Source organism: Hylaeus volcanicus, chromosome 3 (genome assembly GCF_026283585.1).
Source record: "Hylaeus volcanicus isolate JK05 chromosome 3, UHH_iyHylVolc1.0_haploid, whole genome shotgun sequence".
Taxonomy (NCBI): Eukaryota; Metazoa; Arthropoda; class Insecta; order Hymenoptera; family Colletidae; genus Hylaeus; species Hylaeus volcanicus.
The window spans coordinates 6,641,973-6,657,778 of record NC_071978.1 but is presented as its reverse complement, the minus strand read 5'-3'; the positions used below and the strand labels follow the sequence as shown (position 1 = coordinate 6,657,778).

The following is a 15,806-nucleotide window of genomic DNA, read 5'->3' as shown; positions in this document are numbered from 1 at the left end:
AATCGAACAAGTACTATGTTCATGTTGGAACTCAATGAAACAGAGAATACGTAGAACCGACGTTTCGCCACTATCAGTGTGTCATTTGACCCCTGAAGAAGCAAACGTCGGAATATCGTATCAAAATGCACCCTCTGTGGCATGCGTTTGCGTGAAAACTGGATGAATTTTACAGTATTGCCCACGATATTCATTTCCCCATTGGATGCTGAATCTATCGAGCACATCTGATCTTCGATTTGAATATAATAAGTGCGGATGTTAATGCAGATTTATATTTCTATAGATTCAGATAACGAATTCAGATTTAAATAAAGGTACGTGTTCTCTGTTAAACGGTCTAATACGTATTTACATTTTCACATTTACGCGAATCCTCATACGGTTCTCCCAAATGATCACTTTCTCATAATTGTATAAACATCCGCAGTTTGATAACGAGTAATAGTCATAATCAACTTACCAAGATACGTCCAGTGGTGGTTTGTCCGGAAATTAGTTCACCGGCCCAGTCCTTGGCCTCGGTCATAAAAGTCCCCTCGAACTCTTTGCCCTGGCGGTTCGCCTTCTGCTCTTTCTGCTTCGGGTCATTTGGAGCGAACTCGGGTTCCTTGCGACAGCAGAGGAAGGCGAACGCACGCCAAAGGAGCACGATCAGCAGCCCGGCGAGGAAGGTGAAGATGCTCGACAGCAGGAAGCACCACCATTTCCGCTCCTTTAGGCAGTCGTCTACCGGGGGCTGCTCGGTCGTCTCTTCGGTCGTCATCACGGCGGATCTCTGCTGCCCCCGGGTCACACATTCACCGGCGGCTATCAAAAACGGTGGCCAGCAGGGCACACTTTATGCGCTTCATAATTTCGTGCTGCCACGGGGCGCACGGCGCGCTGCAACTCCGCAAAGCCTCGCGGACTCGTTGCAGCCAAACCGACCACGAGCTTTCTTCGCGGTCTGCGCGCACAAACTGATCTCCTCTCCCTCTTCCGGACCCCCTTTATCCACCGTTTCCTGTGCTTCACCGTCCCGTACGCACTCACTAATCACCACCCTCGCCCTCCTTACCCGAATTCCCTCCTCCGACGGTGACACTACTTCTTCTCCCAAACACCTTTGTGTGTCCCCCCCCCCCTGGTCACCCCCGTTCCGTCGTCGTTCAATCTCTATCGCTCCACTTTTCCTTCAGGGGGGTTGACTCTCTTTTTTTTTCTCCTCCTTTCCCTCCCTTTCGCTCAGCTCAATCACACGCTCACTCTTTCCCTTTCGCGCTTTCCTTCCGTTCACCCCCTTCCGTCGTCCTTTCCGCTCGATTTTCGTTTCTTTTTTTCTTTTTGACTCGTCCCGACGAATATATCACACGAACCCAATCTCGAACCGATCGCACCAGCTCTCCGTACACGAAGTTCACTGATATATCTCTCGTCCCTCCGCGCCACTGTCCTCGGATTCACAGGGATCTCGATGATCTCTGCTCGTCGATCGGCTGGCACGGCTCGCGCGGCCCCTCGCTCCAAGTTTCTCCGGGCATGCTTCCGTCGATTCCACGATTCTCGTTCGTCCGTGATATTTTGTATCGAGAATCGCGGAGGCTCCTAGACTCTCCCAGGTGGCCCTTGTCGCCGAGGGTGCCCGTAGCTCGAGGATCACCACGGTGTCGTCACACTCTGCGGCAGCTTGTGCCGCCGCCGCCGTTAATGCTGCAGGTAGTTCCAATCTCGAAAGGAGAGAAAATAGAAAACAACAAGAAAACAACCCACTGACACCACTACTACATTTACATACGCGTGCGGTCACGTATATACACATACGTACATACATATATACGTCCGCCATACATACATACCCATTCGTAGATACATTCCTACATAAATATATACATATATGTATACATATATATACTTATCTATATATATATATATATAAGTATGTATAAGTATATATGTATGTATATATGTATATATATATATATATATATATATTTATGTATAAATAAATAAATACATACACGCGCGCGCACCACACACTCGCACACACATACATAAACTCACACACGTCATATATCACATTATATGTATATATTTATGTATATATACTTGTATTTACGTGCGTATATTGTATTAAACGCGAATCATGAACCGTACGCGACGAAACGCGCTTTCGATCACGACAAAACGTAGAACTTTGCTCTATCTATACGCGTGTCCCGCTTTCTTAACCTACTCGACTGTACCACCGACGACGGCGACGACGACAACGGCGATGAGAACGACCGAGTGTCCGGACGACCATACCACTGCTCCGCAGCAATCAATACGCAACAATGGACCGGGACCAATAAGCTCGGAGCTTTCCCTGACGTAGACGCACGCTCTCTTGCTACGGTCTATCTCCCACCACTTCCGGAGAACCGGTCGCGAAAGCTTACCGCCAGAGTCCGCCACGTCGGACGTGGTTACGCCAAAGCACATCTAACCCCTGTTGCTGCATCTCCCGAACACGACAACCGAACTGGCTACAAATGGCCGCGCATAAATCACATTAATACCACTGGCCCGTGGTATTCCCCACCCAGAAACGTATTCGAGCGAAATGTATCCGAAAGAGTACCCGGAGTAACGAATACTTCATTAGTTTTCATGGCGTACGCGGTCGAAAGCTTCGATGCTCGCGTGTTGCTTTCGCTAGGCGTGCATGTATCGAATCGTTTTATTCGGCTTCAGAGTCGAATACGGAATGCTTGAATATCTCCAAGCTGAACGCACTCGGTGAATGTTGGATATGTTGGCATTTGGCATTCGATGGTAGTCGGTTTTAATCTGGGTAATGAATTTATGCGGATCCCGAATAAATTTTCTTCTGGAGCGGTTCAGTGTGCGGTGCGGTCGTGGGTATGATATTGGTGGGGTGTTTGCTCTTTAAATTTTGTATAGATTACTTTAGGATAAAAGTAATTTTTTTGTACGATTTATTAGAACATTTTTAATCGCTCCTTTATGAATTTAGAGGTTTTGTTGTTTATAAACACTTTGGGGGTTTGCAATTTTTGTATAAATTTACGTATCAAATTATTTATTTATTTATTCGTATAAAATTCGAAAATTCATATGTTCCATATCAGTTTTGTCTGCGCTCATAAAAGTATCGATTTCATTATTTATCGAGTTTTAAGAAGTTTTTGGAATGGGTTGAATATATTTTTGAAAATTTATTTATTCGTTGAAATTAGATTTAAAGAGCAAGCACCATATTAATCCCACGTAAGCACAACCTGGAACAATGATGTATATGCGTCAGTAAAATGGAATATAAGTATTCTTTATTAATCAGATACATAATATAAAATAATACAATTAATATTCGACGACGCATCGAAGACAAGTTTCAAGAATATTTAATATTCTCCATGAATTGAATACAAAATACAAGGGAATGTCTGTATTTGTTCGTTACGTGATCCTAAGCACCGTATACATATATTCAGGGGTTTAGATGTATTGCGATTACAAAATCATTCGAGTGTGCTCACCCCTGTACTCCCTCTTGCTTTTATTGCATTGTGCGCGATCCGACTTTGAATTATTAAAACTCGAGCTATGGCGGAAGCTATTCTCGGCGTGTTAGTTTCGGTTTTATCAAATACGAAAACCAACTGATGGCTCGACCTTAGGTTTAAATCTTAAGTATAAATGATTAAATTATACAAAGACGATCTGTGTTGCAATTTTTTATTACTGAATTTTGTACATATTATGTTCTTTTTAGAAGACACGTTAAATATGGACATACTTAATATTATACATAATATTTACAATAAAATACGTACAATTTTCACAATTTATCGCAATTGTTATTCGTAAATGTAAAAATTACCGATGATACAAAAATACTGAAATCCGTTACTTTTACATAATTTGGAGCAAAGCATAATTTAATAATCAAGATCAATTGTATAAATAATATTTGTATTTGTCGATATATTCTTACCTTACATATACTCTTGTAGATATATCAAATTTATTTACATAAAAAACGTTTTAGTGATCCTACAAGGTACATACTCTTATACTTCAATAATAACATGACAGAAAAATGTTTTCTTCTTTAAAACAAATTGTCGTGTAGTATTACTAATATTTTCAGTTTGCTAACAGTTGTATTTCATAAGTGTTATTACTATGTAATACTAATAAAGCGCAATGTAATAAATCTTATTAGCATTCACATGTGGTGTCCTAATTACATTTCTCTTTTCCAACTTAATTCTATGTAAGAAAATCATCCCGTAAAAGGGTGAGTATACTTTTAACCACTCATTCATATTAACTCATATTACTCATTCATACATTAACTATTTCATTCAGCTTCGATTACACACGAAATGTTAACCTATCTTTTGTGTGTAATACTATGGGATTAGCTTATCCTCGTATTTCTGAATTAATGGTAGCGTATTATTGATACAGGATGATGAATAACATTCTAAACATTAATTTACACTGTGATTTTGGTAATAAAAGTGTGATTGTATACATATATACATACATACACTTCATACATTTGTTATTGTACGACGATAAGTACAACATCTAAGTTAAGTCTAGGTAGCTAGCAACACATTGAAAACAATACGAAGTTATTAAGTTAGACATGTCAGAAGAGAAGTTTGAAAGGTATTTTTACAATGATTATTTAATCTATAAACAATTACTCTAATAACACTAAATTTTCAATACGATTAATGATACAATATTTTGTAAACGAGTGATGCATGTAACAGTTTTGAGGTTATGTACTATTATTTTGTTTCATAAACTGTACAATTAAATATAAATATTTTTTTACAGTCCAATCGATAAGATGGATGAGCCACAATCCGAGTCTATTGAAGATAAAATGAAAATAAAATCTGATGATAAAAGTAAACAGAAACATAAAACAGAAGAAAATACTGACAAATCTAATGGTCGGAACAATGAAACTGGAAATTGTTATTGGTAATTCACTTTAAATTAATATTTAAGCATGTAATACACAAAAATATACGACAGATTGTTATAAACTTTCACTATTTTTTTAGTGGAAAGGAAAGAAACCTAAATATTGTAGAATTATTATGTGCTAGCTGTACGAGATGGTTTCATGAATCTTGTATTGGATATCAATTGGGTAAATTAGTACCTTTTATGATGAATTATATATTCATGTGCAAAAATTGTTCTCCCACTGGTTTAGAAAGTTTCAAAAAAAACCAAGCACGTAAGACTATATTTTAATAGCAATACGATTACTATCCATAACTTGTTCACTTGTTGATTACATATTACAAGACTTTGACATTTTAGCTTTTCCACAAATGTGTGTGACAGCAATAGCAAATCTGTTGCAAATGGCTCAGAAAGAAAGTGAACAAAGAACACTTTTTCACAAGGATAAAGACATTATTCCTTTCATTGAGTGCCATTGGGATAGTATGACTACAATGCCACGGAGAGTCACTCAATCTTGGCATGCCACTGTAAGTAATGTTTCCTGTATTAGTAATATCTATTAATCATACAAAAAAAAATCTTCTACCTATTCTACTAATTTGTTCTTAAATTCCCTATGTAAGTTGCATATTGTTGTAAGTGGAATTGTATACTGTAGTCCATGAAGTGAATTTTAATATTTTTTTAACAAACAATATTTATAGTGTAGTGTATTTCTTACCCTAAAACCACTACAATATTATTTAAAAAAAAATGTAAAATATATTTAAATACAGATACATAGAGCACTATTAAAAGATGTTGGAACATTATTTGCTATTGAAGAAACTGGTTCTGATGGTCAATTGTTTGGACTTATGATTTCTGATCTCCTAATGATTAAACCAAATTATGAAGCCATGATTAAAGGTGGTCATTTAAAGGTAACCGAAATGGGTGTTCAACATGTTGGTAAGTATAATTGAGAATCAAATGTAATTATGTCATTACATTTTTGAAAAACTTGAATTTGTAAGTTCATGAAATATGCATGCACTCAACTATAATTTTAAATAAAGCACCTCCACAAACCCCTTTTCCCTACTTCCCTTTTACTTTTTATCAATCTGTTAGAATGGTATAATTCGATTGCATATCTAATAAATAGTATGTGATGATACAGAAAGCAATAAATATTTTTTATAATTAAAAAATTATATTAGAATTAATTCATGGCTTGTTAACTTATCGAACATAATCTTTCATGTAATATTTTTAACAATTTATACAAATTATTAGGGGCCCTTAATTAAATAAATAAACTGTTGTATTATTTATAACTCTTATCATTAATTTTTGAAAGCACCCACAGGATTAAATTATAGATGCATTTTTTAAAAATCATTTCCTTATCAGTTGTACAATGAATTATGTGCCACCTTGTATATATCTACTTTTATCATTAGACTCAATTTTGCTACTTTTATTTCAGTTGACTCTTATCTTATCCGGATATTAATCAGTACAGTGATATCATACTTCATTCTGCTTGATCACAATGTCCATAAGACAAATAAGCTGTACTTTTCAGTAGATTGTAGTGAGATTCAACATCAAAACATGGCTTAAAATAGTAATTGCTATAAACAATTATTAGTATAGTACACACAAAAATCTTTGCAATTAGAATTGGATACGAATTTGTTTCATTTTGCTCTTGCATTAATACATATTTTCGATAATAACGTTTTAAAACTAATTGCGTGGTTAGCTTAATAAGTACTATTATGGAAAATTTAGTGCCACTTGGAGGACTTCGCGGTCGTAATGCAAAACGTAAGTTTCCTGGAGAAGGAACAGGTACAGGACCTGGTAAAAAAGGCAGAGGTTCTGATATGGCAGCTCCTAAGCTACCTGCTCATGGATACCCTCTTGAACATCCTTTTAACAAAGATGGATACAGATATATTCTTGCTGAACCTGATCCTCATGCACCATTTAGACAAGTATGTTAAGTAATGGTTTTTTTATTTATCATATCTTATTTTATCAAGTACAATACTTTATCATACTACTATTAGAGTCGATATTATTGTATAGGAATTTGATGAGAGCAGTGATTGGGCTGGAAAACCTATTCCTGGATGGTTGTACAGAGGTTTAAGTCCAAGTACAGTTTTACTGGCGCTACACGATCGAGCTCCACAGCTCAGAGTTTCCGAAGATAGACTGGCAGTTACCGGCGAAAAAGGCTATTGCATGGTCAGAGCTACACATAGTATGTCAGAAATATAATCCGGCTATATGTTTTTCTTCTATTTCAATAAACGTGAATCGAATCGAAATAAATTTTTATGTTTTATACACTACATACTACATGACTGATATTAACATTTTTAGATGTATGTAGAGGAACATGGTACTGGGAAGCAACTATCGAAGAAATGCCTGAAGGTTCTGCTACTAGGCTAGGATGGGGTCAAGAATATGCTAATTTACAAGCTCCACTTGGCTATGATAAATTTGGATATTCGTGGAGATCTAGGTATAATTAAATACATTAATAGGAATGTAAGTACTGAAAAGTATTTATATAAAAACATCACCACGTATATTTGTTAATAGAAAAGGTACACGGTTTCATGAAAGTAGAGGCAAACATTACAGTAACAGTTATGGAGAAGGTGATACTTTGGGATTTGTGATAACTTTACCCGATACGCACGATGCTTCCCATTTGCCAAACACATATAAAGATCGAGTGAGTGAAAGATATATATGTTTACTGTACTTTATTACTTCAGAGTCTAATACAAATTTATAAATCAGCCTTTAGTAAAGTTCAAAAGTCATCTTTATTACGAGGAGAAGGATCAAGTACCTGAAGCACTTAAGGCTTTAAAACCTCTAGACGGCAGTAAAATTACGTTTTATAAAAATGGTGTAAATCAAGGGGAAGCATTTATCGATATCAACAAAGGCGCCTATTATCCTACAATATCCATTCATAAAAGTGCTACTGTTTCTGTAAACTTTGGACCGAATTTTAAATGTCCTCCAACTGATATCACTTTTAGAGGGGTATGTAGGATGTTAAAATAAGGAAACACAATGTAAACGATTTAAAAGGTACAAGTATACTTATAAACGTTACATACATTACAGATGCACGATAGAGCAGAAGAAGCGATCGCAGAACAATCTATGGCCGATATGCTTTATTTCACGGAAAACGAGGGAAAGTTAAGACTGGATACTTTTGCTTTATGACATTAATGTACTTTTTATTTCTTTTTTATTTTTAATTCGATTTTGATTAAATATCTTTTACAATACACATTAATTTGAATTCGTCAATTTGCTATTGAAGAATATATTTAATTTAGAGTGTTACACATTATTTGAGCATGAACATAATTTCACTATTAGAGTTTAAGCAATTATTTTCCGAAACCACCCCTACAAGCTGGACTTGGAGTTATTTTACTGTTGTCTTCCCATTGCTCAGCTGTTTTTGCCTTTAACAAAGAAAATGGTACAACAAATATATTTTTAGACTATATTATACTATAACCTAGGCTCTATTCGAAAATATTTCTGGTACTTACTACTATTGATAATGCATGCACCCCACCTTCTAACTCTGCTTCCAATAACTTATTTATTATTTGATGGCGCTAAACAAATGAAATTACATATTTTACATAAACTTTCATGTTTTTTTTAACGAAAAACACTAACATATAGTAAATACTATTTTATTGAATTTATCTATGGAAGAGCCATTAACAAAAGGGGAGGTCTAGGCAATCTTATGGAGCACCATATGTACACTTGTTAAAAAACAACAAACACACATGAAAAATCGATCAATATTTTGTGTATATTTATTTTCTTATGTTTTTTTAAATATTTACGTAGTATCTGATACTCGTAAGAAGAACCGCTAAGGAAACTTTCTACTTCGGTAAGTTGTGCGTATGCGCGAATGTACACGTGAATGTGTAAATTTGTTGCTGCACACAGGATTTAGGGTAAGAAAAATAAAACTGCACGAAGTCTCGAAAATTGAAATTCCGGAATTACGAGACAAGATAAAACTCGAATTAAATGGAAATCTCAAATTTGTTCAAAATCAAATTAAAAATCAAGATCTAAATGTGAATAGCTCTGTGTGACTTAAATATAAGGTTTAAACTCATTTATGTGAATATGAATATGATCTCAAAATTTTATTACACTAATTACTTCACGAATTTTATGAATGAACATTCAGATTATTACCTTGAGAAGTGGTTTATCTTTGAACACATCAGACACAACAATTACTTTGAAATGTGTTTCAGATCCTTTAGGAACATTATGCATATAAGATTCATTAATTATTTCAACATAAGATGGATTTAAAGAATCTGTTAACTTCTTCCTAATTGAAAGTTCTATTGGATTATTTTGTATTACAGTACTCATATTTTGTAAAGAAATAAAAGTGTTCCTATAGCTGACTGAGGGCAGATGAATACATCCTATGTCTGTAAAGTTAAATACTATATAATCCCAAAATAATATAATAATGTAATGGAATAGTAAGAAAAATGTGACGTTTTTAAAAATTTATTATACAATTATTTATATACGAATATATATGCTAATATAAGTGATGTGAAATCATAATACTACTAGATTATATGCGAAATTGCTCTACTTAACTATTTTATTGTATTGTATTGATAGTAATAATCGAATTTCGGTGTATTGTTCACTAAAATAATAAATCAAAACATAACCTACATGTTTGACATTTAATACAATAATAAAACAAAATAAACATACGACAGTAAAACTGTACGAAGTGTCACTTACTTTTCCTTATCAATGCTATCGCTTTAAACATTGATTAAGATGCCTGTTATTTTATCAATTACACTTCGTATGATGAAATTTCTCTCAGGATTCTTCAATATATAAATAGTTGCGAACAAAGATTCCTCGTCTATAATGAAGTGCAATTTTCTATTTGGAGCACTATTTGACAATACTCTCCTGACTAGACTCGCAATAAACAAACCAATGAAATTCTTTGACAGTCATGTGATTTTATTTGCACTATATTAATTAAATACACATGTCTATAAAAGTCCTATAGACTCGTACTTCGTGTATAAATTATGAAAAGTCCATAAGCTGAAGTGGATCAAAACAAAACCACGTGGCTGTGAATAACACATGATACGCGTATAATATGTTTCTTACATTTTTACGTCGTGTATTTGTACAATAATAATATTTTTGTAACACATACAAAATTTCTGGATTTTATTTATTTTTTATTGAAATTTTCCGTCTGTGACTACGTTACTGGAGTCCCATTTCTTATTGAATGAAGTGTATGAAAGAAACTCACTCTATCATAAGTTGAATGGGTGTAGTAAAATACTACGACGAAGCTAGTAACCACATAAAAATAATGTTGTATCTCCTATGTTGTTATTGCTGATTCCTGTAAAGTTAGGTTAAGTCGGAAAACTATATAATGACATTTGTCAACACAAACCAATCACATTTCAGAATCAAGCACGTCCTTGCACGGTCCTGAACGCCCATGTTTATATAGAGTCCCTTTAATCTTGAGTACTAGTTCCATCTTTCTACACCCCATTGACAACTCATTTAATAATATAAGAGCGTATTGTAAATTTATACAGCTCTATAGAAACAATGTTTTATAAATTGCTAATGATGTATGTGTGATTTCTGGTTTCAAATAATATTGACAATGTATCATGCAAAAATTAAGGTTATTTATTTCGTATAAAATTTCTTTTCGTGTACGTTTCCAATTGATAAAAGTTCATTAATGAGTCATGTTTACTATGGAATGAAAAATTAAATGCAATTAAAATTATTGTACAGTTTCTTTAATGTATAAGTAAAAGTATATTGAAATTCCTACTTTGTGTGTAAACTGTAAAGTATACATAGAGTTTATTTATTTCTTATTGTGGAAAGTGATCAGTTTTAAATAAATCAACAATATGACATCAATGTTTGACCAATATGAACAAGCCTCTCAACGGTCAAAACAAATGCAAGCACCACCAATTCGTCCCGATATTGTAAGTTCTTTTATACATAGATCAAGTTTGAAAGACTATATTATAACAAGTTCATAAAAAATTTAAAGAAAACATGTTGTGTTCTTATATTCTTGTTTCATTTCTATTAAGGATAAGTATTACAGGATGAATATTTTATTGCATTTTTAGAGTACAGCAGGATTTATCCAAATGAAATTACAAGATGATGAGCCAATTTTTATAAAAAAGAAAGTTAATTTTTTACCACCTGATGAAATTGTACATCTTGTTGTTAATAATAATATAATTGTTATTGCTATGGCCAATAATATTCTCCTACGCATTGATATGAAACATCCAGATACACCAGAAGGTAGAAATTTTGAATAGTGTTTTAATAGTGTATAAGCTTATAACAATGTATATTCATTTTAGAGATTGATATATCTAAATATGCACTAAACATGAAAATGTCAGGGATGTTTCTTGATCCTTTGGGTAATCATTTATTAATTACTTTGACTCCAAAATCACAAGATAACCCACCACCTGAGTTATTTTATTTACATAAAAAGACAACAAAATTAAAACAGGTACATGAGATGAATAAACACAGCAAGTGTACTATATTAAATATTATAAAATTTTGAGATACTTTATATGGATGTATTACTTTAATGAAAGTATACATTTTTCAAGATGTTTTCATTTAGGCAGGTAAATTCAAAGGACATGAAATTACTGCTGTTGGGTGGAACTATGCAAATTCCTCTGAAACTACCACAGGGCCAATTCTCTTGGGAACTTCAAAAGGTCTTATTTTCGAAACAGAAATTGGTTTAGATGGTGATAAAATATTCAATACAAGTTTGGAGCAATATTGGCGTCAGGTATAAACAAAATTGTAAAATTAATTTTTAAGTGTATCATTATTAGTATACATTCTCAGTCCATATTAATAGAGGTTCTTCCCTTATACCATTATTAATTATTTCCGAAGCTTCCTAACTACTTACCTCTTTATGGTGCTAAAGAGGTAGAAGGATTGGTGAGTTTGAAATCAAAATTTCTGCATGTGCAAAACACCTATAGTATTTTTTTGTTATAAATTCTGATGGTCCATTTTCATGATATTAGTTTATCAATAGTTGCTTTCACACCATAAAATCATAATCAATTGCAATATAAATAATATTAAATATTACAAAGTGACAATTTTTTTATCATTGTTATATATACTTTATAGGTATTCGATATAGGAAAAAACAGCAATCCACCAATTACTGGTTTAGAATTCCATAAAATACCAAATACTGATACATATATAATTATTGTCACTACTCTTATTCGCATTTATCAATATATTGGATCAGTACAAAATCTAGAAGAAAAACCTCTATTGCAACAAGTTTTCAATAAGTATTTGAATGTGGAAGGTAAATTTTGGTTACATACATTTGCATTGATAACAGTATCTACAATAATTATAGAAGTAACATTTCTACAGAAAGCTTTACCGACGTAATAAGTTCTTTGCCTTACTCTAAAATGCAATTTTATTATCCTGCACTTGGTGCATTACCAAAGTCATTTGGTTGGTTAACAGAAACTGGTATCCTGTATGCCCAGGTAAAAATTATTCAAATTTAATATACACGAAAATATAACGCAAAAGAATTTAACTTTGTTTAGGTCAATTCAAAGGTAGACCCGAAAAATATGTTAATAAATCGACAAATGTTAAGATCTCCTGAAGTAAGTCTCATGGGAAACTACATCTCAAAAGAAACAACTGCTCCATTGTCTTTTGTTTTAACAGAATTTCATGCATTGTTACTTTACGCGGATCATGTAAAAGGCATATCCCTTTTAAATCAAGAATTGATATTTGAAGATATTTACAATGACGTATGTATAACGAATACAAAATATAACATGAATGTCATCTTGAATCTTAATTATATTATTAGAACAATTTTAATTTTCATAGGCTGTTGGAAACTTACTGAACATTACTACAGATTATGTGACTCGTTCTGTGTGGGCATATAGCGAGCGCGCAGTATTCAAATACAAAATTAATAGAGAAGACAGAAATGTTTGGCAGGTAAATTAATATGTGTACTGAAATATTTCTTACTTATAATAATAATTACGTGCGTTGTTATTCTTATGCAGATTTACATTGATAAAGGTGAATTTGAGCTTGCCAAACAATATTGTAAAGATAATCCAGCACACATAGATCAAGTACTTGTAAAGCAAGCAGAAATGTTTTTTAAAAATAAAGAGTATGTCGAACTTTCTGTATTACTATTTAAGACATGATCATAGACTTATGTACACATTATTTTTCAGATATGAAAGGAGTGCTCTCACTTATGCTGATACTCATTCATCATTTGAAGAAATTTCTTTGAAGTTTCTACAGGAATGGCAAATAGAGGCTTTAAAAACATTCCTTAAGAAGGTATTACATTCTTCTGTGATATTATTTGAAATTTAATTGAAACAACCAACACAACTTTTTATTCATAGAAACTTGAAGGATTGAAAACACAAGATAAAACACAAATAACCATGATTGTTGTATGGGTGATCGAATTATTTATGAATCAAATGGGTGTATTACGGAGTAATAATACATCGTATTTACACGATTCCCGATACTTAGAATTACAAAAACAATTTGATAGTTTCCTTGCTATTCCACAAGTTGAGGTATAATTTAAAAAATACTACATTGCTTTATAAAATTTGTAGTTTCTTGAATATATAAAAAATTATTTTCATTTTAGGAATGCATCAAAAGGAATCGTAGTACTATATACGATTTAATAGCAAGTCACGGCGATAAAGATAATCTTATACGTTTAACTATAATGCATTGCAATTATGAAGAAGTGATACGTCAGCATTTATACAAAAACAATTATTTAGAAGCCTTTGAAGTTTTAAAAAGTCAAAGTAACAGAGATCTCTTTTATCAATTCTCTGGTATTCTTTTACAAGAATTACCACGCCCTACAGTGACTGCTTTGATATCACAAGGTTCATTATTAAAGCCATCTAAACTTCTTCCAGCTTTAGTGTCTTGTAATAGTGATGAAAAACATGTAAGATACCTATAGTTTACATTTTCATTTTCGTACAGTTTATAGTAAGTAAAAATATCGTTCGGTATTATAGGCAAAGGAAGTAATCAGATATCTAGAGTTTTGTGTATATAAACAAAGCTGTCAGGAACAGGCAATTCATAATTTCCTATTGTCTTTATACGCTCGTTATAAACAAGACGAAGTAATGCGTTATATTAGTTCTCAAGGTGATTTTCATAGTAAACTTTTCGGAATGAAATATAAAAAAAATATATTTTATTGAAATGTTTGATGTCATTTCAGGCCAAGATATAAATATGGTACATTATGATGTGCACTATGCGCTACGATTATGCCAAGAAGTTGGTTTAACCAAAGCATGTGTGCAATTGTCTGCTTTACTTGGACTCTGGACAACAGCAGTTGATTTAGCTTTGACAAGCAGTGTTGACCTTGCTAAACAAATAGCTGCTATGCCTTCTGATCACGATGACGAATTACGGAAAAAGTTATGGTTGAAAATAGGTAACTGATACAAGTATAAATTCGAAACTTTGAGGTGTCTAATTCTTATTAATTCAACTTTTAGCTGAACACGTGGTTCGAGAGAAAAATGATATACAGCAAGCAATGAAATTTTTACAAGATTGCGATATAGTCAGGATAGAAGATATACTACCATTTTTTTCAGACTTTGTTACTATAGATCACTTTAAAGATGCTATTTGCAATTCGTTACAGGTGAAATAATTTTATGTGTAACATGCCATTAATTTGTTGAATATTTATGGAATTACTACTATATATTTCAATTGCAATTAACAGGAATATAATCAACATATTCAAGATCTCAAAGAAGAAATGCAAGAAGCAACAAAAGCTGCTGAGCTTATTAGGAAGGATATACAAGAGTTTAGAACAAGGTGGATAAAAAAAAAACAATAATAGATTATCCAATGCCGCGATGTAACTATTTTTTCCTTTCAGGTGTACATTTATACATGCAAAGGACACATGCAAGATCTGTGATTTTCAATTAGTAGTACGACCTTTTTATGTATTTCCTTGTGGACATAGATTTCATAGCGATTGTCTTGTAGCTGCACTAACACCTATGTTGGCAATGGATCAGAGAACAAAGCTAGCTGATCTGCAGCGACAACTTACCGCTCTTTCGAACAGACCGGAAGATACTACATCAGTTGGATCTGTATCTTTATCTACAAAAGATCAAATCAAGGCCGACATCGACGAATTGGTAGCCTCTGAATGTTTATATTGTGGAGAACTTATGATAGAGTGAGTAATTTGAAGAGACAACTCATTAAACCTCATGTGGTTCCCTTGTTTCGTAGTTTACATTTTTCATATAAATAACTATTCTGAGATCTGTTATACTAAAAAAATAAAAATTATATTGCAGATCTATAAATAAACCATTTATCGAAGAAGAAGATTACGAGAGAGTAATGAAGGAATGGACATAAATAATAAGTTATTCGCTTGTAAATTATTTCAGTAAATATTCGTCTACTTTGTGTAGTATGCTTATTTATACAAATTATTGCTCTTAATAAAAGAAATATTTGTATTATGCCATTTTGAATATGAAAACTGTTTATTTTGTATATATTATAATTTATAAATGCAAGAATAAAAAAAATTTAAG

At 33.0% G+C, this 15,806-nt stretch overlaps 4 protein-coding genes across 53 annotated transcripts in view; 2 read left to right on the top strand and 2 right to left on the bottom strand.

Moving 5' to 3' along the window:
• LOC128874370 (calcium-activated potassium channel slowpoke) overlaps positions 1–2,323 on the bottom strand; it is a 110,583-nt gene extending 108,260 nt beyond the window's left edge. For all 49 annotated transcript variants that reach the window (XM_054119072.1, XM_054119116.1, XM_054119105.1 and 46 more), the window contains exons 1-2: positions 2,089–2,323; positions 464–1,709 (exon numbers count right to left, since the gene is read on the bottom strand). In XM_054119072.1, the coding sequence (XP_053975047.1) occupies positions 464–766 (303 nt within the window). In that variant the 5' untranslated portion in view covers positions 767–1,709; positions 2,089–2,323. The remainder of the gene's footprint in view (positions 1–463; positions 1,710–2,088) is intronic.
• Positions 2,324–4,379: 2,056 nt separating this feature from the next.
• LOC128874376 (set1/Ash2 histone methyltransferase complex subunit ASH2) lies at positions 4,380–8,299 on the top strand. The gene is made up of 11 exons (XM_054119122.1): positions 4,380–4,665; positions 4,840–4,989; positions 5,073–5,251; positions 5,338–5,510; positions 5,760–5,934; positions 6,763–6,968; positions 7,063–7,240; positions 7,363–7,507; positions 7,588–7,723; positions 7,792–8,043; positions 8,128–8,299. The coding sequence occupies exons 1-11, from the start codon at positions 4,643–4,645 to the stop codon at positions 8,230–8,232; spliced, it is 1,722 nt and encodes a 573-aa protein (XP_053975097.1). The 5' UTR covers positions 4,380–4,642; the 3' UTR covers positions 8,233–8,299.
• Positions 8,241–9,967, bottom strand: LOC128874385 (DNA-binding transcriptional regulator BolA). Its single transcript, XM_054119132.1, has 4 exons — positions 9,826–9,967; positions 9,247–9,494; positions 8,571–8,639; positions 8,241–8,480 (listed from the first exon to the last, which is right to left on the bottom strand). Exons 1-4 carry the CDS (start codon positions 9,854–9,856, stop codon positions 8,403–8,405), a joined length of 426 nt encoding a protein of 141 aa, XP_053975107.1. The 5' UTR covers positions 9,857–9,967; the 3' UTR covers positions 8,241–8,402.
• A 968-nt stretch (positions 9,968–10,935) lies between these two features.
• LOC128874375 (vacuolar protein sorting-associated protein 18 homolog) lies at positions 10,936–15,796 on the top strand. 2 transcript variants are annotated; one of them, XM_054119119.1, is made up of 19 exons: positions 10,936–11,078; positions 11,229–11,412; positions 11,475–11,632; positions 11,753–11,929; positions 12,040–12,087; positions 12,286–12,475; positions 12,547–12,668; positions 12,732–12,947; positions 13,030–13,146; positions 13,218–13,330; positions 13,398–13,509; positions 13,578–13,760; positions 13,838–14,155; positions 14,229–14,364; positions 14,441–14,662; positions 14,727–14,878; positions 14,963–15,060; positions 15,125–15,436; positions 15,561–15,796. In XM_054119119.1, the coding sequence occupies exons 1-19, from the start codon at positions 10,998–11,000 to the stop codon at positions 15,622–15,624; spliced, it is 3,003 nt and encodes a 1,000-aa protein (XP_053975094.1). In that variant the 5' UTR covers positions 10,936–10,997; the 3' UTR covers positions 15,625–15,796. The 2 variants fall into 2 exon arrangements, with proteins under 2 accessions (XP_053975094.1, XP_053975095.1); XM_054119120.1 differs by lacking the exon at positions 12,040–12,087 and having other exon boundaries at positions 15,561–15,795.
• Positions 15,797–15,806: the final 10 nt, after the last annotated feature.